A 27,632-nucleotide genomic window follows, 5' to 3' on the forward strand; every position below is an offset into this window, starting at 1 on the left:
ACTAGTGTCTGCAGCTCTGGCGGCCGCCATATTGCTGTAGTCCAGGTTTCTCTCTACGTGTTCTAACTCTGCGGTGAGGTGCGGCCATGTTGCCGAAGTCTAATACACTGTGTGGCCTCATCTGCTCCCCGTGATGTCACTTCCGGCAGGAGCTCCGTGCTGTAGACAGCTGGCTAGCTCATCCTCTCTGAGAACTCCGACGGTGACGTCACCAGGTGTCATTAGTGAGCCATGACGTAATCAAACAGCTGCTAACACCGGGAGGTGAGCGATGATGACGTCACATATGTGTTTAGCCGCCATGATCCCTCAAGTACAATCTCCCATTATCTATACATCACTACTCCTCCCATAATCCTCTATACATCACTTCTCCTCCCATCATCCTCTATACATCACTACTCCTCCCATCATCCTCTATACATCACTACTCCTCCCATCCTCCTATACACATCACTACTCCTCCCATCATCCTCCTGTACACATCACTACTCCTCCCATCATCCTCCTATACACATCACTACTCCTCCCATCATCCTGTACACATCACTACTCCTCCCATCATCCTCCTGTATACATCACTACTCCTCCCATCATCCTGTACACATCACTACTCCTCCCATCATCCTGTACACATCACTACTCCTCCCATCATCCTCTATACATCACTACTCCTCCCATCATCTATACATCACTACTCCTCCCATCATCCTCCTATACACATCACTACTCCTCCCATAATCCTCCTGTACACATCACTACTCCTCCCATCATCCTCCTATACACATCACTACTCCTCCCATCATCCTGTACACATCACTACTCCTCCCATCATCCTCCTATACACATCACTACTCCTCCCATCATCCTCCTGTATACATCACTACTCCCATCATCCTCCTGTACACATCACTACTCCTCCCATCATCCTCTATACATCACTACTCCTCCCATCATCTATACATCACTACTCCTCCCATCATCCTCCTATACACATCACTACTCCTCCCATCATCCTGTACACATCACTACTCCTCCCATAATCCTCCTGTACACATCACTACTCCTCCCATCATCCTCCTATACACATCACTACTCCTCCCATCATCCTGTACACATCACTACTCCTCCCATCATCCTCCTATACACATCACTACTCCTCCCATCATCCTGTACACATCACTACTCCTCCCATCATCCTCCTATACACATCACTACTCCTCCCATCATCCTGTACACATCACTACTCCTCCCATAATCCTCTATACATCACTTCTCCTCCCATCATCCTCTATACATCACTACTCCTCCCATCATCCTCTATACATCACTACTCCTCCCATCCTCCTATACACATCACTACTCCTCCCATCATCCTCCTATACACATCACTACTCCTCCCATCATCCTGTACACATCACTACTCCTCCCATCATCCTCCTGTATACATCACTACTCCTCCCATCATCTATACATCACTACTCCTCCCATCATCCTCTACACATCACTACTCCTCCCATCATCCTCTATACATCACTACTCCTCCCATCATCTATACATCACTACTCCTCCCATCATCCTCCTATACACATCACTACTCCTCCCATCATCCTGTACACATCACTACTCCTCCCATAATCCTCCTGTACACATCACTACTCCTCCCATCATCCTCCTATACACATCACTACTCCTCCCATCATCCTGTACACATCACTACTCCTCCCATCATCCTCCTATACACATCACTACTCCTCCCATCATCCTCCTGTATACATCACTACTCCCATCATCCTCCTGTACACATCACTACTCCTCCCATCATCCTCTATACATCACTACTCCTCCCATCATCTATACATCACTACTCCTCCCATCATCCTCCTATACACATCACTACTCCTCCCATCATCCTGTACACATCACTACTCCTCCCATAATCCTCCTGTACACATCACTACTCCTCCCATCATCCTCCTATACACATCACTACTCCTCCCATCATCCTGTACACATCACTACTCCTCCCATCATCCTCCTATACACATCACTACTCCTCCCATCATCCTCCTGTACACATCACTATTCCTCCCATCCTCCTCCTGTACACATCACTACTCCTCCCATCATCCTCCTGTATACATCATTACTCCTCCCATCATCCTGTATACATCACTACTCCCATCATCCTCCTGTACACATCACTACTCCTCCCATCATGTACACATCACTACTCCTCCCATCATCCTCCTGTACACATCACTACTCCTCCCATCATCCTGTACACATCACTACTCCTCCCATCATCCTGTACACATCACTACTCCTCCCATCCTGTACACATCACTACTCCTCCCATCCTCCTGTACACATCACTACTCCTCCCATCATCCTCCTATACACATCACTACTCCTCCCATCATCATCCTGTATACATCACTACTCCTCCCATCCTCCTCCTATATACATCACTACTCCTCCCATCCTCCTCCTATACACATCACTACTCCTCCCATCATCCTCCTGTACACATCACTACTCCTCCCATCATCCTGTACACATCACTACTCCTCCCATCATCCTCCTATACACATCACTACTCCTCCCATCATCCTCCTATACACATCACTACTCCTCCCATCATCCTCCTGTACACATCACTACTCCTCCCATCATCCTCCTATACACATCACTACTCCTCCCATCATCCTGTACACATCACTACTCCTCCCATAATCCTCCTGTACACATCACTACTCCTCCCATCATCCTCCTATACACATCACTACTCCTCCCATCATCCTCCTGTACACATCACTACTCCTCCCATCCTCCTCCTATACACATCACTACTCCTCCCATCATCCTCCTGTACACATCACTACTCCTCCCATCATCCTCCTGTACACATCACTACTCCTCCCATCATCCTCCTGTACACATCACTACTCCTCCCATCATCCTCCTGTACACATCACTACTCCTCCCATCATCCTCCTATACACATCACTACTCCTCCCATCATCCTCCTGTACACATCACTACTCCTCCCATCATCCTCCTATACACATCACTACTCCTCCCATCATCCTCCTGTATACATCACTACTACTCCCATCATCCTGTATACATCACTACTCCTCCCATCATCCTCCTGTACACATCACTACTCCTCCCATCCTCCTATACACATCACTACTCCTCCCATCATCCTGTACACATCACTACTCCTCCCATCATCCTCCTGTATACATCACTACTCCCCCCATCATCCTCTATACATCACTACTCCTCCCATCATCCTGTACACATCACTTCTCCTCCCATCATCCTCCTATACACATCACTACTCCTCCCATCATCCTCCTGTATACATCACTACTCCTCCCATCATCCTCCTGTACACATCACTACTCCTCCCATCATCCTGTACACATCACTACTCCTCCCATCATCCTCCTGTATACATCACTACTCCTCCCATCATCCTCCTGTACACATCACTACTCCTCCCATCCTCCTGTACACATCACTACTCCTCCCATCATCCTGTACACATCACTACTCCTCCCATCATCCTGTACACATCACTACTCCTCCCATAATCCTCCTGTACACATCACTACTCCTCCCATCATCCTCCTGTATACATCACTACTCCTCCCATCATCCTCCTGTACACATCACTACTCCTCCCATCATCCTGTACACATCACTACTCCTCCCATCATCCTGTACACATCACTACTCCTCCCATCATCCTGTACACATCACTACTCCTCCCATCATCCTCCTGTACACATCACTACTCCTCCCATCATCCTATACACATCACTACTCCTCCCATCATCCTCCTGTACACATCACTACTCCTCCCATCATCCTCCTGTACACATCACTACTCCTCCCATCATCCTCCTATACACATCACTACTCCTCCCATCATCCTCCTGTATACATCACTACTACTCCCATCATCCTGTATACATCACTACTCCTCCCATCATCCTCCTGTACACATCACTACTCCTCCCATCATCCTGTACACATCACTACTCCTCCCATCATCCTCCTGTATACATCACTACTCCCCCCATCATCCTCTATACATCACTACTCCTCCCATCATCCTGTACACATCACTTCTCCTCCCATCATCCTCCTATACACATCACTACTCCTCCCATCATCCTCCTGTATACATCACTACTCCTCCCATCATCCTGTACACATCACTACTCCTCCCATCATCCTGTACACAATCACTACTCGTCCCATCATCCTGGTACAACATCAACTACGTCCTCCCATCATCCTCGTACACATCAACTACTCCCTCCCATCATCCTCCTGTACAGCATCACTACTCCTCCCATCATCCTCCTGTATACATCACTACTCCTCCCATCATCCTGCCTGTATACATCACTAATCCTCCCATCCATCCTCCTGTACACATCACCTTAATCTCTCCCATCATCCTGTATCAACATCACTGACTCCTCCCATCATCCTGTACACATCACTAACTCCTCCCATCATCCTGTACACATCACTTACTCCTCCCATCATCCTCCTGTACACATCACTGACTTCCTCCCAAGCAATCCTCCATATACACATCACTACTCCTCCCATCGATCCTCCTGTATACATCACTACTTCTCCCAATCATCGCGCCTGTACACATCACTACTCCTCCCATCATCCTCCTATACACATCACTACTCCTCCCATCATCCTCCTGTACACATCACTACTCCTCCCATCATCCTGTACACATCACTACTCCTACCATCATCCTCCTGTATACATTACTACTCCTCCCATCATCCTGTACACATCACTACTCCTCCAATCCTCCTATACACATCACTACTCCTCCCATCATCCTGTACACATCACTACTCCTCCCATCATCCTCCTGTACACATCACTACTCCTCCCATCATCCTCCTGTACACATCACTACTCCTCCCATCATCCTCCTGTATACATCACTACTACTCCCATCATCCTGTATACATCACTACCCCTCCCATCCTCCTGTACACATCACTACTCCTCCCATCATCCTCCTGTATACATCACTACTACTCCCATCATCCTGTATACATCACTACTCCTCCCATCCTCCTATACACATCACTACTCCTCCCATCATCCTCCTGTACACATCACTACTCCTCCCATCATCCTGTATACATCACTACTCCTCCCATCATCCTCCTGTACACATCACTACTCCTCCCATCATCCTGTATACATCACTACTCCTCCCATCATCCTGTACACATCACTACTCCTCCCATCATCCTCCTATACACATCACTACTCCTCCCATCATCCTCCTGTATACATCAGTACTCCTCCCATCATCCTCCTGTACACATCACTACTCCCATCATCCTGTACACATCACTACTCCTACCATCATCCTCCTGTATACATCACTACTCCTCCCATCATCCTGTACACATCACTACTCCTCCCATCATCCTGTACACATCACTACTCCTCCCATCATCCTCCTATACACATCACTACTCCTCCCATCCTCCTGTACACATCACTACTCCTCCCATCATCCTCCTGTACACATCACTACTCCTCCCATCATTCTGTATACATCACTACTCCTCCCATCATCCTCCTGTATACATCACTACTCCTCCCATCATCCTCCTGTATACATCACTACTCCTACCATCATCCTCCTATATACATCACTACTCCTCCCATCATCCTCCTGTACACATCACTACTCCTCCCATCATCCTGTATACATCACTACTCCTCCCATCATCATCCTGTATACATCACTACTCCTCCCATCATCCTCCTGTATACATCACTACTCCTCCCATCATCCTCCTGTGCACATCACTACTCCTCCCATCATCCTCCTGTACACATCACTACTCCTCCCATCATCCTGTATACATCACTACTCCTACCATCATCCTCCTATACACATCACTACTCCTCCCATCATCCTCCTATACACATCACTACTCCTCCCATCCTCCTGTATACATCACTACTCCTCCCATCATCCTCCTGTATACATCACTACTCCTCCCATCATCCTCCTGTATACATCACTCCTCCTCCCATCATCCTCCTGTATACATCACTACTCCTCCCATCATCCTCCTGTATACATCACTACTCCTCCCATCATCCTCCTGTATACATCACTACTCCTACCATCATCCTCCTATATACATCACTACTCCTCCCATCATCCTCCTGTACACATCACTACTCCTCCCATCATCCTCCTGTACACATCACTACTCCTCCCATCCTCCTGTACACATCACTACTCCTCCCATCATCCTGTACACATCACTACTCCTCCCATCATCCTGTACACATCACTACTCCTCCCATCATCCTCCTGTATACATCACTACTCCTCCCATCCTCCTCTTATACACATCACTACTCCTCCCATCATCCTGTATACATCACTACTCCTCCCATCATCCTCCTATACACATCACTACTCCTCCCATCATCCTCCTATACACATCACTACTCCTCCCATCATCCTCCTGTACACATCACTACTCCTCCCATCATCCTCCTGTACACATCACTACTCCTCCCATCATCCTCCTGTACACATCACTACTCCTCCCATCATCCTCCTATACACATCACTACTCCTCCCATCATCCTCCTGTACACATCACTACTCCTCCCATCATCCTCCTATACACATCACTACTCCTCCCATCATCCTCCTGTATACATCACTACTACTACCATCATCATCCTGTATACATCACTACTCCTCCATCATCCTCCTGTACACATCACTACTCCTCCCATCCTCCTATTTACCATCACTACTCCTCACTCATCATCCTGTACACATCACTACTCCTCCCATCATCCTCTGTATACATCACTACTCCCCCATAATCACTCTATACATCACTACTCCTCCCAATCATCCCTGTACACATCACTTCTCCTCCCATCATCCTCCTATCCACATCACTACTCCTCACCTATCCTCCTGTATACATCACTACTCCTCCCATCATCCTCCTGGTACACATCACTACTCCTCCCATCATCCCTGTACACATCACTACTCCTCCCATCATCCTCCTGTATACATCACTACTCCTCCCATCATCTCCTGTACACATCACTACTCCTACCATCATCCTCCTGTACACATCACTACTCCTCCCAATCATCCTGTACACATCACTACTCCTCCCATCATCCTCCTGTACACATCACTACTCCTCCCATAATCCTCCTGTACACATCACTACTCCTCCCATCATCCTCCTGTATACATCACTACTCCTCCCATCATCCTCCTGTACACATCACTACTCCTCCCATCATCCTGTACACATCACTACTCCTCCCATCATCCTGTACACATCACTACTCCTCCCATCATCCTGTACACATCACTACTCCTCCCATCATCCTCCTGTACACATCACTACTCCTCCCATCATCCTATACACATCACTACTCCTCCCATCATCCTCCTGTACACATCACTACTCCTCCCATCATCCTCCTGTACACATCACTACTCCTCCCATCATCCTCCTATACACATCACTACTCCTCCCATCATCCTCCTGTATACATCACTACTACTCCCATCATCCTGTATACATCACTACTCCTCCCATCATCCTCCTGTACACATCACTACTCCTCCCATCCTCCTATACACATCACTACTCCTCCCATCATCCTGTACACATCACTACTCCTCCCATCATCCTCCTGTATACATCACTACTCCCCCCATCATCCTCTATACATCACTACTCCTCCCATCATCCTGTACACATCACTTCTCCTCCCATCATCCTCCTATACACATCACTACTCCTCCCATCATCCTCCTGTATACATCACTACTCCTCCCATCATCCTGTACACATCACTACTCCTCCCATCATCCTGTACACATCACTACTCCTCCCATCATCCTGTACACATCACTACTCCTCCCATCATCATCCTGTACACATCACTACTCCTCCCATCATCCTCCTGTACACATCACTACTCCTCCCATCATCCTCCTGTATACATCACTACTCCTCCCATCATCCTCCTGTATACATCACTACTCCTCCCATCATCCTCCTGTACACATCACTACTCCTCCCATCATCCTCCTGTACACATCACTACTCCTCCCATCATCCTGTACACATCACTACTCCTCCCATCATCCTGTACACATCACTACTCCTCCCATCATCCTCCTGTACACATCACTACTCCTCCCATCATCCTCCTATACACATCACTACTCCTCCCATCATCCTCCTGTATACATCACTACTCCTCCCATCATCCTCCTGTACACATCACTACTCCTCCCATCATCCTCCTATACACATCACTACTCCTCCCATCATCCTCCTGTACACATCACTACTCCTCCCATCATCCTGTACACATCACTACTCCTACCATCATCCTCCTGTATACATTACTACTCCTCCCATCATCCTGTACACATCACTACTCCTCCAATCCTCCTATACACATCACTACTCCTCCCATCATCCTGTACACATCACTACTCCTCCCATCATCCTCCTGTACACATCACTACTCCTCCCATCATCCTCCTGTACACATCACTACTCCTCCCATCATCCTCCTGTATACATCACTACTACTCCCATCATCCTGTATACATCACTACCCCTCCCATCCTCCTGTACACATCACTACTCCTCCCATCATCCTCCTGTATACATCACTACTACTCCCATCATCCTGTATACATCACTACTCCTCCCATCCTCCTATACACATCACTACTCCTCCCATCATCCTCCTGTACACATCACTACTCCTCCCATCATCCTGTATACATCACTACTCCTCCCATCATCCTCCTGTACACATCACTACTCCTCCCATCATCCTGTATACATCACTACTCCTCCCATCATCCTGTACACATCACTACTCCTCCCATCATCCTCCTATACACATCACTACTCCTCCCATCATCCTCCTGTATACATCAGTACTCCTCCCATCATCCTCCTGTACACATCACTACTCCCATCATCCTGTACACATCACTACTCCTACCATCATCCTCCTGTATACATCACTACTCCTCCCATCATCCTGTACACATCACTACTCCTCCCATCATCCTGTACACATCACTACTCCTCCCATCATCCTCCTATACACATCACTACTCCTCCCATCATCCTGTACACATCACTACTCCTCCCATCATCCTGTATACATCACTACTCCTCCCATCATCCTCCTATACACATCACTACTCCTCCCATCCTCCTGTACACATCACTACTCCTCCCATCATCCTCCTGTACACATCACTACTCCTCCCATCATTCTGTATACATCACTACTCCTCCCATCATCCTCCTGTATACATCACTACTCCTCCCATCATCCTCCTGTATACATCACTACTCCTACCATCATCCTCCTATATACATCACTACTCCTCCCATCATCCTCCTGTACACATCACTACTCCTCCCATCATCCTGTATACATCACTACTCCTCCCATCATCATCCTGTATACATCACTACTCCTCCCATCATCCTCCTGTATACATCACTACTCCTCCCATCATCCTCCTGTACACATCACTACTCCTCCCATCATCCTCCTGTACACATCACTACTCCTCCCATCATCCTGTATACATCACTACTCCTACCATCATCCTCCTATACACATCACTACTCCTCCCATCATCCTCCTATACACATCACTACTCCTCCCATCCTCCTGTATACATCACTACTCCTCCCATCATCCTCCTGTATACATCACTACTCCTCCCATCATCCTCCTGTATACATCACTCCTCCTCCCATCATCCTCCTGTATACATCACTACTCCTCCCATCATCCTCCTGTATACATCACTACTCCTCCCATCATCCTCCTGTATACATCACTACTCCTACCATCATCCTCCTATATACATCACTACTCCTCCCATCATCCTCCTGTACACATCACTACTCCTCCCATCATCCTCCTGTACACATCACTACTCCTCCCATCCTCCTGTACACATCACTACTCCTCCCATCATCCTGTACACATCACTACTCCTCCCATCATCCTGTACACATCACTACTCCTCCCATCATCCTCCTGTATACATCACTACTCCTCCCATCCTCCTCTTATACACATCACTACTCCTCCCATCATCCTGTATACATCACTACTCCTCCCATCATCCTCCTGTACACATCACTACTCCTCCCATCATCCTCATATACACATCACTCCTCCTCCCATCATCCTCCTGTATACATCACTACTCCTCCCATCATCATCCTGTACACATCACTACTCCTCCCATCATCATCCTGTACACATCACTACTCCTCCTATCATCCTCCTGTACACATCACTACTCCTCCCATCATCCTGTACACATCACTACTCCTCCCATCATCCTGTACACATCACTACTCCTCCCATCATCCTCCTGTATACATCACTACTCCTCCCATCATCTTCCTGTACACATCACTACTCCTCCCATCATCCTCCTATACACATCACTACTCCTCCCATCATCCTGTACACATCACTACTCCCATCATCCTCCTATACACATCACTACTCCTCCCATCATCCTCCTGTACACATCGCTACTCCTCCCATCATCCTCTATACATCACTACTCCTCCCATCATCCTCCTATACACATCACTACTCCTCCCATCATCCTCCTATACACATCACTACTCCTCCCATCATCCTCCTATACACATCACTACTCCTCCCGTCATCCTCCTATACACATCACTACTCCTCCCATCATCCTATACACATCACTACTCCTCCCATCATCCTCCTGTACACATCACTACTCCTCCCATCATCATCCTGTATACATCACTACTCCTCCCATCCTCCTCCTGTACACATCACTACTCCTCCCATCATCCTCCTGTATACATCACTACTCTCCTCCTCATGATGTCTTGCTATCCTGTAGGCTCGGAGAGACAGATGGAGCTGGAGGACGTCTGTAACACGGTAAGTGTCACTACATCTCCCACAATGCAGTGCAGCAGAGCTTGAACCAGCAGGGAGCGGCAGTGAGACCTGCACTCTGGATGTGACCAGAAGGTAGAGAGGATCTGAGCGGCATTGGGCCCCGTCCGGGCCCCGGTCACTAACTGCCCCTCCCCCACCCTCAGGGCCCAATCACATTTGAGGACGTGGCGGTGTACTTCTCGGAGGGGGAGTGGCTGTGGCTGCAGGACTGGCAGAAGGAGCTGTACCGCACCGTGATGAAGGAGAACTACGAGGCGGTGACATCACTGGGGGAGGCCGGCCACAGCAGTACTACAGGTAACCTGACATCACATCAGGAGGGGGAGGAGCTACTGAAGCCCCTCCTCCTCACCTGCTAAAACGGGGATAAATAGTTACAGACACAATAGCTGATTAAAAAACATGGTGTAAAGTGAGACTGGCTCAGTCGCCCCCGGCAACCAATCAGATTCCACCTTTCATTTTCCCAAGAGTCTGTGAGGGATGAAAGGTGGATTCTGATTGGTTGCCGGGGGCGACTGAGCCAGTCTCACTTTACACCATATAAATATAGATGAATCTCCCCAATAGTGTAAAAACTGATGGTTATACAAAGATGTAAAGAAGAACAAGATATAAAGATACCGAATATAGATAACAGCCGTGCTGGGGAGGCGCCCTCTAGTGGGAGGATATCCACACCCGAATATAGATAACAGCCGTCCTGGGGAGGCGCCCTCTAGTGGGAGGATATATAACACCTGAATATAGATAACAGCCGTCCTGGGGAGGCGCCCTCTAGTGGGAGGATATCCACACCCACACCTGAATATAGATAACAGCTGTCCTGGGGAGGCGCCCTCTAGTGGGAGGATATCCACACCTGAATATAGATAACAGCCGTCCTGGGGAGGCGCCCTCTAGTGGGAGGATATCCACACCCACACCTGAATATAGATAACAGCTGTCCTGGGGAGGCGCCCTCTAGTGGGAGGATATATAACACCTGAATATAGATAACAGCCGTCCTGGGGAGGCGCCCTCTAGTGGGAGGATATATAACACCTGAATATAGATAACAGCTGTCCTGGGGAGGCGCCCTCTAGTGGGAGGATATCCACACCCACACCTGAATATAGATAACAGCCGTCCTGGGGAGGCGCCCTCTAGTGGGAGGATATATAACACCTGAATATAGATAACAGCCGTCCTGGAGAGGCGCCCTCTAGTGGGAGGATATATAACACCTGAATATAGATAACAGCCGTCCTGGGGAGGCGCCCTCTAGTGGGAGGATATATAACACCTGAATATAGATAACAGCTGTCCTGGGGAGGCGCCCTCTAGTGGGAGGATATCCACACCTGAATATAGATAACAGCCGTCCTGGGGAGGCGCCCTCTAGTGGGAGGATATCCACACCCACACCTGAATATAGATAACAGCCGTCCTGGGGAGGCGCCCCCTCTAGTGGGAGGATATATAACACCTGAATATAGATAACAGCCGTCCTGGGGAGGCGCCCTCTAGTGGGAGGATATCCACACCTGAATATAGATAACAGCCGTCCTGGGGAGGCGCCCTCTAGTGGGAGGATATCCACACCCACACCTGAATATAGATAACAGCCGTCCTGGGGAGGCGCCCCCTCTAGTGGGAGGATATATAACACCTGAATATAGATAACAGCTGTCCTGGGGAGGCGCTCTCTAGTGGGAGGATATATAACACCTGAATATAGATAACAGCCGTCCTGGGGAGGCGACCTCTAGTGGGAGGATATCCACACCCACACCTGAATATAGATAACAGCTGTCCTGGGGAGGCGACCTCTAGTGGGAGGATATCCACACCTGAATATAGATAACAGCCGTCCTGGGGAGGCGCCCTCTAGTGGGAGGATATCCACACCTGAATATAGATAACAGCTGTCCTGGGGAGGCGCCCTCTATTGGGAGGATATATAACACCTGAATATAGATAACAGCTGTCCTGGGGAGACGCCCTCTAGTGGGAGGATATCCACACCCACACCTGAATATAGATAACAGCCGTCCTGGGGAGGCGCCCTCTAGTGGGAGGATATCCACACCCACACCTGAATATAGATAACAGCCGTCCTGGGGAGGCGCCCTCTAGTGGGAGGATATATAACACCTGAATATAGATAACAGCTGTCCTGGGGAGACGCCCTCTAGTGGGAGGATATCCACACCCACACCTGAATATAGATAACAGCTGTCCTGGGGAGGCGACCTCTAGTGGGAGGATATATAACACCTGAATATAGATAACAGCCGTCCTGGGGAGGCGCCCTCTAGTGGGAGGATATCCACACCCACACCTGAATATAGATAACAGCTGTCCTGGAGAGGTGCCCTCTAGTGGGAGGATATCCACACCTGAATATAGATAACAGCTGTCCTGGGGAGGTGCCCTCTAGTGGGAGGATATCCACACCTGAATATAGATAACAGCCGTCCTGGGGAGGCGACCTCTAGTGGGAGGATATCCACACCTGAATATAGATAACAGCCGTCCTGGGGAGGCGCCCTCTAGTGGGAGGATATCCACACCCACACCTGAATATAGATAACAGCTGTCCTGGGGAGGCGCCCTCTAGTGGGGTGATATATAACACCCACACCTGAATATAGATAACAGCTGTCCTGGGGAGGCGCCCTCTAGTGGGAGGATATCCACACCCACACCTGAATATAGATAACAGCTGTCCTGGAGAGGCGCCCTCTAGTGAGAGGATATCCACACCCACACCTGAATATAGATAACAGCCGTCCTGGGGAGGCGCCCTCTAGTGAGAGGATATCCACACCCACACCTGAATATAGATAACAGCTGTCCTGGGGAGGTGCCCCCTAGTGGGAGGATATCCACACCTGAATATAGATAACAGCCGTCCTGGGGAGACGCCCTCTAGTGGGAGGATATCCACACCCACACCTGAATATAGATAACAGCTGTCCTGGGGAGGCGCCCCCTAGTGGGAGGATATCCACACCCACACCTGAATATAGATAACAGCTGTCCTGGGGAGGCGCCCTCTAGTGGGAGGATATCCACACCCACACCTGAATATAGATAACAGCTGTCCTGGGGAGGCGCCCTCTAGTGGGAGGATATCCACACCCACACCTGAATATAGATAACAGCTGTCCTGGGGAGGCGCCCTCTAGTGGGAGGATATCCACACCCACACCTGAATATAGATAACAGCTGTCCTGGGGAGGCGCCCTCTAGTGGGAGGATATCCACACCCACACCTGAATATAGATAACAGCTGTCCTGGGGAGGCGCCCCCTAGTGGGAGGATATCCACACCCACACCTGAATATAGATAACAGCTGTCCTGGGGAGGCGCCCTCTAGTGGGAGGATATCCACACCCACACCTGAATATAGATAACAGCTGTCCTGGGGAGGCGCCCTCTAGTGGGAGGATATCCACACCCACACCTGAATATAGATAACAGCTGTCCTGGGGAGGCGCCCTCTAGTGGGAGGATATCCACACCCACACCTGAATATAGATAACAGCCGTCCTGGGGAGGCGCCCTCTAGTGGGGGGATATATAACACCCACACCTGAATATAGATAACAGCCGTCCTGGGGAGGCGACCTCTAGTGGGAGGATATCCACACCCACACCTGAATATAGATAACAGCTGTCCTGGGGAGGCGCCCTCTAGTGGGAGGATATCCACACCCACACCTGAATATAGATAACAGCCGTCCTGGGGAGCCGCCCTCTAGTGGGAGGATATATAACACCTGAATATAGATAACAGCTGTCCTGGGGAGGCGCCCTCTAGTGGGAGGATATCCACACCCACACCTGAATATAGATAACAGCCATCCTGGGGAGACGCCCCCTAGTGGGAGGATATTCACACCTGAATATAGATAACAGCCGTCCTGGGGAGGTGCCCTCTAGTGGGAGGATATCCACACCTGAATATAGATAACAGCCGTCCTGGGGAGGCGCCCTCTAGTGGGAGGATATCCACACCCACACCTGAATATAGATAACAGCTGTCATGGGGAGGCGCCCTCTAGTGGGAGGATATTCACACCTGAATATAGATAACAGCCGTCCTGGGGAGGTGCCCCCTAGTGGGAGGATATATAACACCTGAATATAGATAACAGCCGTCCTGGAAAGGCGCCCCATAGTGGGAGGATATATAACACCTGAATATAGATAACAGCCGTCCTGGGGAGGCGCCCTCTAGTGGGAGGATATCCACACCCACACCTGAATATAGATAAGAGCTGTCCTGGAGAGGCGCCCTCTAGTGGGAGGATATCCACACCCACACCTGAATATAGATAACAGCTGTCCTGGGGAGGCGCCCCCTAGTGGGAGGATATCCACACCCACACCTGAATATAGATAACAGCTGTCATGGGGAGGCGACCTCTAGTGGGAGGATATTCACACCTGAATATAGATAACAGCCGTCCTGGGGAGGCGCCCTCTAGTGGGAGGATATCCACACCCACACCTGAATATAGATAACAGCCGTCCTGGGGAGCCGCCCTCTAGTGAGAGGATATATAACACCTGAATATAGATAACAGCTGTCCTGGGGAGGCGCCCTCTAGTGGGAGGATATCCACACCCACACCTGAATATAGATAACAGCCGTCCTGGGGAGGCGCCCTCTAGTGGGAGGATATATAACACCTGAATATAGATAACAGCCGTCCTGGGGAGACGCCCTCTAGTGGGAGGATATCCACACCCACACCTGAATATAGATAACAGCTGTCCTGGGGAGGCGCCCTCTAGTGGGAGGATATCCACACCCACACCTGAATATAGATAACAGCCGTCCTGGGGAGGCGCCCTCTAGTGGGAGGATATATAACACCTGAATATAGATAACAGCCGTCCTGGGGAGACGCCCTCTAGTGGGAGGATATCCACACCCACACCTGAATATAGATAACAGCAGTCCTGGGGAGGCGCCCTCTAGTGGGAGGATATCCACACCCACACCTGAATATAGATAACAGCCGTCCTGGGGAGGCGCCCTCTAGTGGGAGGATATATAACACCTGAATATAGATAACAGCTGTCCTGGAGAGGCGCCCTCTAGTGAGAGGATATCCACACCCACACCTGAATATAGATAACAGCCGCCCTGGGGAGGCGCCCTCTAGTGGGAGGATATGCAACCCCCCCGAGTACAGATAACAGCTGTGCAGACGGCCTCCCTTCTCCATATTTTCAGAAAGAGCCTTCCCCCCCGCCCCCCACCTTTACAGGTGAGCAGCTTATAGGGTCTGGGTGCTGAGATCCCCACTGATCGCTATAAGGCAGGGGCAGACGCGCTCTCCCCTTCATTGCTGCTAGTGGGAACGTGCTACCGTTATAATGGAAGTGTATGAGCCGTCTGGTTGACGGACGTTCCATAGGCTTCCAGTTTCATTCTGTCTTATACTCAGAGCAGTTATAGCGGAGATTGTCGGGGTCTCACCACCCGGACCCCCACTGATACAAATTATGCCAGTACATGTCAGAAGTTTGATTGAAGTTCACTGTAAAGAGGTCCTCCGGGCAGGGGTCCTTATTGTGATATGCTGGGGGATAGGGTAATAACACTTACCTCCCCGGCTCCTGTGCCGCTATCCTACTGATCCCTTCCACCGTGCGGCCTTCCACCAGCAAGTTCAGCCAATCAGCGATTGAGGCCGGACACCAGAGTACCCCTTGTTGCCCTTGGTTACGGTCCGCCGGGCATCCACCAGGTTGGGTCGCACATGCTCAGTTTAGTAGCAGTCACATGATCTGGTTTTCACTTTACCTGCAAGTGAGGGGGATTGTGGGAAAGTGTCTGGCCGGCAGCTGCGGGGTCACAGGTCAGAGGGGAAACCAGGAGGTGACCAGATCTATGGTGGAGAAGAGCAGTTACTGTGTATATATATATATATCTGATTGTACGTTCCTTACTTCGTCATACAAGCAGAGATGAGTGAAGCGGCTTCATCAGGGTTCATACGAAGCCAAGTGATCAGCTTTATAATCCGGCCGCGTGGATGTAGCCGAGGAGCGCCCGGAGAACGTCCACTGCAGGCTATATTTATGGTCTCTGGGCGCTTCTGTGTCCACCTTCTCCACACGGCCGGACTATAAAGCTGAGGGCTCCACCTCGTATGACCCTTAAAGTGAATAGACGGGTGCGGGGAGGCCGATGCCGTGGTCCTTTATTTGAACTTCCGCCCAGTTCCCGTGTGCGGTGCCGGTCTGTTCCCGAGCACCGGCCCAGCATGAAGCAGCGGGGATGGGCCCGTGGTTTGATGATCTCCCCGCTTTGTTGTGCCCCATCAGAATGAATGGAGCCGGGTCACAGAGGGGAGGGGGTTCCATCACACTGGGCCGGCGGGGATCCATTCCCTGTAAGGAGCCGCGTTACTCATCTCTACATATACACAACCACCGCCATTACCGGCTCATGAACCGTCTGGTTACTTCACCGGACACTGAAATGATACATGACTGCTTTATAAACCTACTGGGGACCTTACTGGTGACTCATCATACTGGGACTCATCATACTGGTGACTGACCTTACTGGTGATTGACTCATACTGATGACTCATCATACTGGTGACATTACTGGTGACTCATCATACTGGTGACCGACCTTACTGGTGACTCATCATACTGGTGACACATCATACTGGTGACTGACCTTACTGGTGACTGACCTTACTGGTGATTGACTCATACTGATGACTCATCATACTGGTGACATTACTGGTGACTCATCATACTGGTGACCGACCTTACTGGTGACTCATCATACTGGTGACACATCATACTGGTGACTGACCTTACTGGTGACTCATCATACTGGTGACGTTACTGCTGACTTATCATACTGGTGACCAACCTTACTGGTGACTCATCATACTGGTGACCGACCTTACTGGTAACTCATCATACTGGTGACACATCATACTGGTGACTGACCTTACTGGTGACTGACCTTACTGGTGACTCATCATACTGGTGACTGACCTTACTGGTGGCACCTCATACCAGTGAATGACCTTACTGGTGACTGACCTTACTGGTGACTCATCATACTGGTGACTGACCTTACTGGTGGCACCTCATACCAGTGAATGACCTTACTGGTGACTGACCTTACTGGTGACTCATCATACTGGTGACTGACCTTACTGGTGGCACCTCATACCAGTGAATGACCTTACTGGTGACTGACCTTACTGGTGGCACCTCATACCAGTGAATGACCTTACTGGTGACTCATCATACTGGTGACTGACCTTACTGGTGACTCATAATACTGGTAACCGACCTTACTGGTGACTGACCTTACTGGGGACTCATCATACTGGTGACTGACCTTACTGGTGACTGACCATACTGGTGACTCATCATACTGGTGACCGACCTTACTGGTGACTCATCATACTGGTGACTGACCTTACTGGTGCCTCATCATACTGGTGACTGACCTTACTGGTGACTCATCTTACTGGTGACACATCATACTGGTGACTGACCTTACTGGTGACTCATCATACTGGTGACTGACCTTACTGGTGACTCATCATACTGGTGACATTACTGGTGGCGCCTCATACCAGTGAATTACCTTACTGGTGACTCATCATACTGGTGACTGACCTTACTGGTGGCACCTCATACCAGTGACTGACCTTACTGATGACTGACCTTACTGGTGACTCATACTGGTGACTCATCATACTGGTGACTGACCTTACTGGTGACTCATCATACTGGTGACTGACCTTACTGGTGACTCATCATACTGGTGACTGACATTACTGGTGACTCATCATACTGGTGACTGACCTTACTGGTGACTCATCATACTGGTGACTGACCTTACCGGTGACTCATCATACTGGTGACCGACCTTACTGGTGACTCATCATACTGGTGACTGACCTTACTGGTGACTGACCATACTGGTGACTCATCATACTGGTGACTGACCTTACTGGTGACTGACCATACTGGTGACTGACCTTACTGGTGACTCATCATACTGGTGACTGACCTTACTGGTGACTGACCATACTGGTGACTCATCATACTGGTGACCGACCTTACTGGTGACTCATCATACTGGTGACTGACCTTACTGGTGCCTCATCATACTGGTGACTGACCTTACTGGTGACTCATCTTACTGGTGACACATCATACTGGTGAATTACCTTACTGGTGACTCATCATACTGGTGACTGACCTTACTGGTGGCACCTCATACCAGTGACTGACCTTACTGATGACTGACCTTACTGGTGACTCATACTGGTGACTCATCATACTGGTGACTGACCTTACTGGTGACTCATCATACTGGTGACTGACCTTACTGGTGACTCATCATACTGGTGACTGACATTACTGGTGACTCATCATACTGGTGACTGACCTTACTGGTGACTCATCATACTGGTGACTGACCTTACCGGTGACTCATCATACTGGTGACCGACCTTACTGGTGACTCATCATACTGGTGACTCATCATACTGGTGACTGACCTTACTGGTGACTCATACTGGTGACTCATCATACTGGTGACATTACTGGTGACTCATCATACTGGTGACTGACCTTACTGGTGGCTCATCATACTGGTGACTGACCTTACTGGTGGCACCTCATACCAGTGAATGACCTTACTGGTGACTGACCTTACTGGTGACTCATCATACTGGTGACTGACCTTACTGGTGGCACCTCATACCAGTGAATGACCTTACTGGTGACTGACCTTACTGGTGACTCATCATACTGGTGACCGACCTTACTGGGGACTCATCATACTGGTGACTGACCTTACTGGTGACTGACCATACTGGTGACTCATCATACTGGTGACCGACCTTACTGGTGACTCATCATACTGGTGACTGACCTTACTGGTGCCTCATCATACTGGTGACTGACCTTACTGGTGACTCATCATACTGGTGACTGACCTTACTGGTGCCTCATCATACTGGTGACTGACCTTACTGGTGACTCATCTTACTGGTGACACATACTGGTGACTGACCTTACTGGTGACTCATCATACTGGTGACTGACCTTACTGGTGGCACCTCATACCAGTGAATGACCTTACTGGTGACTGACCTTACTGGTGACTCATCATACTGGTGACTGACCTTACTGGTGGCACCTCATACCAGTGAATGACCTTACTGGTGACTCATCATACTGGTGACTGACCTTACTGGTGGCACCTCATACCAGTGAATGACCTTACTGATGACTGACCTTACTGGTGACTCATACTGGTGACTCATCATACTGGTGACTGACCTTACTGGTGACTCATCATACTGGTGACTGACATTGCTGGTGACTCATCATACTGGTGAGTAACCTTACTGGTGACTCATCATACTGGTGACTGACCTTACTGGTGACACATACTGGTGACTTATCATACTGGTGACTCATCATACTGGTGACTGACCTTACTGGTGACTCATCATACTGGTGACATTACTGGTGACTCATCATACTGGTGACATTACTGGTGACTCATCATACTGGTGACTGACATTACTGGTGACTCATCATACTGGTGACTGACCTTACTGGTGACTCATCATACTGGGTGACTCATCATACTGGTGACTGACATTACTGGTGACTCATCATACCGGTGACTAACCTTACTGGTGGCACCTCATACCAGTGAATGACCTTACTGGTGACTGACCTTACTGGTGACTCATCATACTGGTGACTGACCTTACTGGTGGCACCTCATACCAGTGAATGACCTTACTGGTGACTGACCTTACTGGTGACTCATCATACTGGTGACCGACCTTACTGGTGACTGACCTTACTGGGGACTCATCATACTGGTGACTGACCATACTGGTGACTCATCATACTGGTGACCGACCTTACTGGTGACTCATCATACTGGTGACTGACCTTACTGGTGCCTCATCATACTGGTGACTCATCTTACTGGTGACTCATCTTACTGGTGACACATCATACTGGTGACTGACCTTACTGGTGACTGACCTTACTGGTGACTCATCATACTGGTGACTGACCTTACTGGTGGCACCTCATACCAGTGAATGACCTTACTGATGACTGACCTTACTGGTGAGTCATCATACTGGGGACCGACCTTACTGGTGACTGACCTTACTGGTGCCTCATCTTACTGGTGACACATCATACTGGTGACTGACCTTACTGATGACTGACCTTACTGGTGAGTCATCATACCGGTGACTGACCTTACTGGTGACTGACCTTACTGGTGAGTCATCATACCGGTGACTGACCTTACTGGTGACTCATCATACTGGTGACCTTACTGGTGACTCATCATACTGGTGACTGACCTTACTGGTGACTCATCATACTGGTGACTGACCTTACTGGTGACTGACCTTACTGGTGCCTCATCTTACTGGTGCCTCATCTTACTGGTGACTGACCTTACTGGTGAGTCATCATACCGGTGACTGACCTTACTGGTGACTCATCATACTGGTGACCTTACTGGTGACTCATCATACTGGTGACTGACCTTACTGGTTGTCCTTTCAGGTTTACCAGCAAAGAGATGCGACGTCCTGTTGGTTCCAAGCGCAGGGAACCCCCCAATATGGATGAAGGAGGAGCGGGGTAAGTGGGGGCGTCCTGCGGCTCTGTGTGTAATCCAATCCTCTCATTGCTGTCAGGGAAGGAAAGACTACCCAGTGTAGCCAAGCAGCTGGGACTCCGGGACGGGAGGGAGACTTGTGCTTCTGTCTAGTTCTGATACATTGTGCTGATACATTGTAACAAACCCTCAGCTGTGTGCAGGAGTACTACAGGGGGTAAAACAAGCATGTTATACACAGCCGATCACTTACACAGGATGGAGGGGGGGGGGGGGGGTAATAACGTCACCTGTGAGAGACAGAATCTATAGAACATTCCGGATTATCACATTGTAGGATTTATACATAATTATTCACCATTTTATTACATGGAATAAGGATTTGGTCGCCGACCGACCAGCAGGAATTCTGTTGCTCACAGAGCTGTCAGTGTCTCTATAAGAAGCTCCTCCCCCTCCGCCCTCATTACCTGGATTACCTGCACCTGTTCCATCTGTATAATAATCACCTGTCCTCACAGTCATCACACTCCAACCTCTCCACCATGGCTAAGACCACAGAGCTGTCTAAGGACACCAGGGAAAACACCGTAGATCTGCATAAGGCTGGGATGGGCTACAGGACACTAGGCAGCGGCTTGGTGAGAAGGAAACAACTGTTAGTGCAATTATTAGAGAATGGAAGAAACACAAGATGAGTACAACCCCAAGAACTCAGTCCCAACCATGAAACATGGGATGGGGGCAACATAGTTTGGGGGCTTTTCTGCAGAGGGTACAGGATAACTGCACCATATAGAATGGAGGGATGGATGGAGCCATGTATCACCAGATACAACAACCTCCTTGCCTTATTAACAGCAGTGAGGATGGGTGGTGGCCGGGTCCTCCAGCTGACAATGACCTGGAACACACAGCCGGGACAACTAAGGAGGAAACACACAGCCGGGACAACTAAGGAGGAGACACACAGCCGGGACAACTAAGGAGGAGACCCACAGCCGGGACAACTAAGGAGGAAACCCACAGCCGGGACAACTAAGGAGGAGACACACAGCCGGGACAACTAAGGAGGAAACACACAGCCGGGACAACTAAGGAGGAAACACACAGCCGGGACAACTAAGGAGGAAACACACAGCCGGGACAACTAAGGAGGAAACACACAGCCGGGACAACTAAGGAGGAAACCCACAGCCGGGACAACTAAGGAGGAAACCCACAGCCGAGACAACTAAGGAGGAGACACACAGCCGGGACAACTAAGGAGGGAACACACAGCCGGGACAACTAAGGAGGAAACACACAGCCGGGACAACTAAGGAGGAAACACACAGCCGGAACAACTAAGGAGGAGACACACAGCCGGGACAACTAAGGAGGAAACCCCCAGCCGGGACAACTAAGGAGGAAACCCCCAGCCGGGACAACTAAGGAGGAAACCCCCAGCCGGGACAACTAAGGAGGAAACCCCCAGCCGGGACAACTAAGGAGGAAACCCCCAGCCGGGACAACTAAGGAGGAAACCCCCAGCCGGGACAACTAAGGAGGAAACCCCCAGCCGGGACAACTAAGGAGGAAACCCCCAGCCGGGACAACTAAGGAGGAAACCCCCAGCCGGGACAACTAAGGAGGGAACACACAGCCGGGACAACTAAGGAGGGAACACACAGCACAGCCGGGACAACTAAGGAGGAAACACACAGCCGGGACAACTGAGGAGAAAACACACAGCCGGGACAACTAAGGAGGGAACACACAGCCGGGACAACCGAGGAGGAAACCCAGAGCCGGGACAACCGAGGAGGAAACCCAGAGCCGGGACAACCGAGGAGGAAACCCAGAGCCGGGACAACCGAGGAGGAAACCCAGAGCCGGGACAACCGAGGAGGAAACCCAGAGCCGGGACAACCGAGGAGGAAACCCAGAGCCGGGACAACCGAGGAGGAAACCCAGAGCCGGGACAACCGAGGAGGAGACACACAGCCGGGACAACCGAGGAGGAGACACACAGCCGGGACAACCGAGGAGGAGACACACAGCCGGGACAACCGAGGAGGAAACCCAGAGCCGGGACAACTATGGAGGAAACAGACAGCAGGAAACACATAGCCAAAGCCTCCAGGAAATGTCCGACCTCTCTAACTGCAAACAATGGTTTCTGCACCAAATAGGAACCTCTCTTCTTCTATTGTACAAATCCTTATATTATGGAATAAAATGGTGAATAATTTTGTATCCTGCGATGTGTTTATCCGGAAAGTTCTATAGATTCTATAGGTACCCCCTTCTCCATCCTGTTTGGTGATCGGCAGCGGATCAGATACTTATATTTCTCACTGTATATACACACTCGTGACTGCTCCTCCCTCTTACAGATGCTCCTTCCCCCCCTGAAAACTTGGACATGTCGTCCATCAGGACAGTGATCATAAAGGAGGAATCTGCTTCCCCTCCCCCCGTCCTCCATGAAGCTCCCTGCCACAGGAGGAGAAGGCGGAGACGAGGGGCAGCCTGCGCAATTGGGGTGAGCGAGCAGTCGGTCAAGAAGGAGGAATGTGGCCTGGACTGGTTGGGCTTCCCACTAATGAGTCGCGGCCTGGACGCCTCCTCCCAGAAAAAGATCTTCATGAAGAGAAAGTCTGCATCGGTGCTGCTGGACGCTTACCGGAAGCAGCGCCAATCCGATGCTGCCTTCCCCTGCAACATCTGCAAGAAAACCTTCCCCAGCCGCTATCGTCTTCGGATACACTCTCGGGTTCACACTGGGGAGAAGCCATACATATGCCGGGACTGTGGTAAGGGCTTCTCGCGCTCCGACTACCTGAAGTCTCACCGCCGACTCCACACCGAGGAGAACCCATACAAGTGCCCCGAATGTGACAAAGGCTTCTCCGATAAAGTCACCCTGAGGAAGCACCTGAGGGTCCAGCACAATCGGCTGGACCGAAGGCTGAAGGAGGTGCGGCGACTCCTCCAGCAAGACTCCGCCGACCGCCTCCCCAACCCTCCTCCAAAGAAGCTGCACATATGTGACATCTGCAAGAAAGGCTTCACCAAATCTTACAACCTAAAGGTTCACCGAAGAATCCACACAGGGGAGAAGCCTTATCAGTGCCCCAAGTGCGACAAACGCTTCTCCCAGAATATCCGACTGAAGATCCACAAGACCACGCATGAGGAGTGGGCGCACGAGGCCGGGCGCTTCAGGAGAGCCAAGCCGACCGCTCCCCCTGAGAGGATCCACAAGTGCCACGTCTGCGAGAAGAGCTTCGGCAAGTCCTACACCCTGAAGGTCCATCTGAGAATCCATACGGGGGAGAAACCATACCAGTGCCAGGAATGCCAGAAGAGCTTCTCCAAGAACAACCTCCTGACCGTGCACAAGAGGATCCACAGCGGGGAGAGACCCTACCAGTGCCTGGAGTGTCCCAAGAGCTTTAGCGTCATCTCCCACCTCCGCGTCCACCGGAGGACTCACACCGGAGAGCGTCCATACCAGTGTACCGAGTGCACCAAGAGCTTCAGCGACTACTCCTCCATGGTGCGCCACCTAAGGGTCCACTCCGGGGCCAAGCCCTACCTCTGCACCATCTGCAACAAGAGTTTCCGGGAAAAGTCCCACCTGACAGTCCACAAGCGCACTCACACGGGGGAGCGGCCCTACAAGTGCAGTGAGTGTGAGCGGGCCTTCAGTGACTGCTCCTCCTTCGTAGAGCACCGCCGAAACCACACAGGCGCCAGACCCTACAAATGCGAGGTCTGCGACAAGAGCTTCACCAAGGCCTACACCCTGAAGATCCACAACCGTGTCCACACTGGGGAGCGGCCCTACAAGTGCAACCGCTGCCCCCGCAGCTACAGCATCAAGTATCACCTGAAGGTGCACGAGAAGACCCACCAGATGGGGGCACACGTTAGTGCCACCCCTCTGAGGACAATACTGGTGGAGTAGCTAACCCCTGAGGACAATACTGGGGGAGTAGCTGCCCATAGAACACACATGTGAGTGCTGCCCCCTGAGGACATTACTGGCAGAGTAGCCTCCCCCCTGAGGACAATACTGGCAGAGTAGCCTCCCCCCTGAGGACAATACTGGCAGAGTAGCCGCCCCTCTGAGGACAATACTGGTGGAGTGGACGCCTCCCTAAGGATAATACTGGCAGAGTAGCCGCCCCCCTGAGGACAGTACTGGCAGAGTAGCCGCCCCCCTGAAGACAATACTGGAAGAGTAGCCGCCCCCCTGAGGACAATACTGGAAGAGTAGCCGCCCCCCTGAGGACAATACTGGAAGAGTAGCCGCCCCCTGAGGACAATATTGGCAGAGTGGACGCCTCCCCCCTAAGGACAATAATGGCAGAGTAGCCGCCCCTCTGAGGACAATGCTGGCCGAGTAGCCGCCACCCTGAGGACAATAGTGGCAGAGTAGCCTCCCCCTGAGGACAATACTGGCAGACTAGCCACCCCCTGAGGACAATACTGGCCGAGTAGCCGCCACCCTGAGGACACAATACTGGCTGAGTAGCCGCCACCCTGAGGACAATACTGGCAGAGTAGCCCCCCCCGAGGACAATACTGGCAGAGTAGCCGCCCCCCTAAGGACAATACTGGCAGAGTAGCCGCCCCTCTGAGGACAATGCTGGCCGAGTACCTGCCCCCCTGAGGACAATACTGGCAGGGTAGCCGTCCCCGAGGACAATACTGGCAGAGTAGCCGCCCCCCCGAGGACAATGCTGGCAGAGTAGCCGCCCCACCGAGGACAATACTGGCAGAGTAGCCGCCCCCCCACCCCCCCCCCCCCCCCCCCCCCCCCCGAGGACAATACTGGCAGAGTAGCCGCCACCCTGAGGACAATAGTGGCAGAGTAGCCGCCCCCCTGAGGACAATATTGGCAGAGTAGCCGCCCCTCTGAAGACAATACTGGCGGAGTGGACGCCTCCCTAAGGATAATACTAGCAGAGTAGCCTTCCCCCTGAGGACAATGCCCCCTGAGGACAATACTGGCAGAGTAGCCGCCCCCCTGAGGACAATACTGGAAGAGTAGCCGCCCCCTGAGGACAATATTGGCAGAGTGGACGCCTCCCCCCTGAGGACAATGCTGGCCGAGTAGCTGCCCCCCTGAGGACAATACTAGCAGAGTAGCCGCCCCCCTGAGGACAATACTAGCAGATTAGTCGCCCCCCTGAGGACAATACTGGCAGAGTAGCCGCCCCCCTGAGGATAATACTGGCAGAGTAGCCACCCCCTGAGGACAATACTAGCAGAGTAGCCGCCCCCCTGAGGACAATACTGGCAGAGTAGCCGCCCCCCCTGAGGACAATACTGGCAGAGTAGCCGCCCCCTGAGGACAATACTAGCAGAGTAGCCGCCCCCTGAGGACAATACTAGCAGATTAGTCGCCCCCCTGAGGACAATACTGGCAGTGTAGCCGCCCCCTGAGGACAATACTAGCAGATTAGTCGCCCCCTGAGGACAATACTGGCAGAGTAGCCGCCCCCCTGAGGACAATACTGGGACAGTAGCCGCCCCCCTGAGGACAATACTGGCAGAGTAGCCGCCCCCCCCCCCCCCCCCCAGGACAATACTGGCCGAGTTTCTGCCACCCTGAGGACACAATACTGGCTGAGTAGCCGCCACCCTGAGGAGAATACTGGCAGAGTAGCCGCCCCCCTGAGGACAATACTAGCAGAGTAGCCGCCCCCCTGAGGACAATAGTGGCAGAGTAGCCGCCCCCCTGAGGACAATAGTGGCAGAGTAGCCGCCCCCCTGAGGACAATAGTGGCAGAGTAGCCGCCCCCCTGAGGACAATATTGGCAGAGTAGCCGCCCCCCTGAGGACAATGCTGGCAGAGTAGCCGCCCCCCTGAGGACAATACTGGCA

The 27,632-nt window shown here is 51.0% G+C and overlaps 1 protein-coding gene across 2 annotated transcripts; it reads left to right on the forward strand.

Moving 5' to 3' along the window:
* LOC138794540 (zinc finger protein ZFP2-like) lies at positions 1-26,530 on the forward strand. Of its 2 annotated transcripts, XM_069973256.1 has the most exons (5): positions 1-264; positions 11,033-11,073; positions 11,238-11,391; positions 21,698-21,775; positions 24,131-26,530. In XM_069973256.1, exons 2-5 carry the CDS (start codon positions 11,047-11,049, stop codon positions 25,705-25,707), a joined length of 1,836 nt encoding a protein of 611 aa, XP_069829357.1. In that variant the 5' UTR covers positions 1-264; positions 11,033-11,046; the 3' UTR covers positions 25,708-26,530. The 2 variants fall into 2 exon arrangements, with proteins under 2 accessions (XP_069829357.1, XP_069829359.1); XM_069973258.1 differs by lacking the exon at positions 11,238-11,391.
* The last annotated feature ends 1,102 nt before the right edge of the window (positions 26,531-27,632 follow it).

The sequence above is a fragment of the Dendropsophus ebraccatus genome, chromosome 6 (assembly GCF_027789765.1).
Source record: "Dendropsophus ebraccatus isolate aDenEbr1 chromosome 6, aDenEbr1.pat, whole genome shotgun sequence".
Taxonomy (NCBI): Eukaryota; Metazoa; Chordata; class Amphibia; order Anura; family Hylidae; genus Dendropsophus; species Dendropsophus ebraccatus.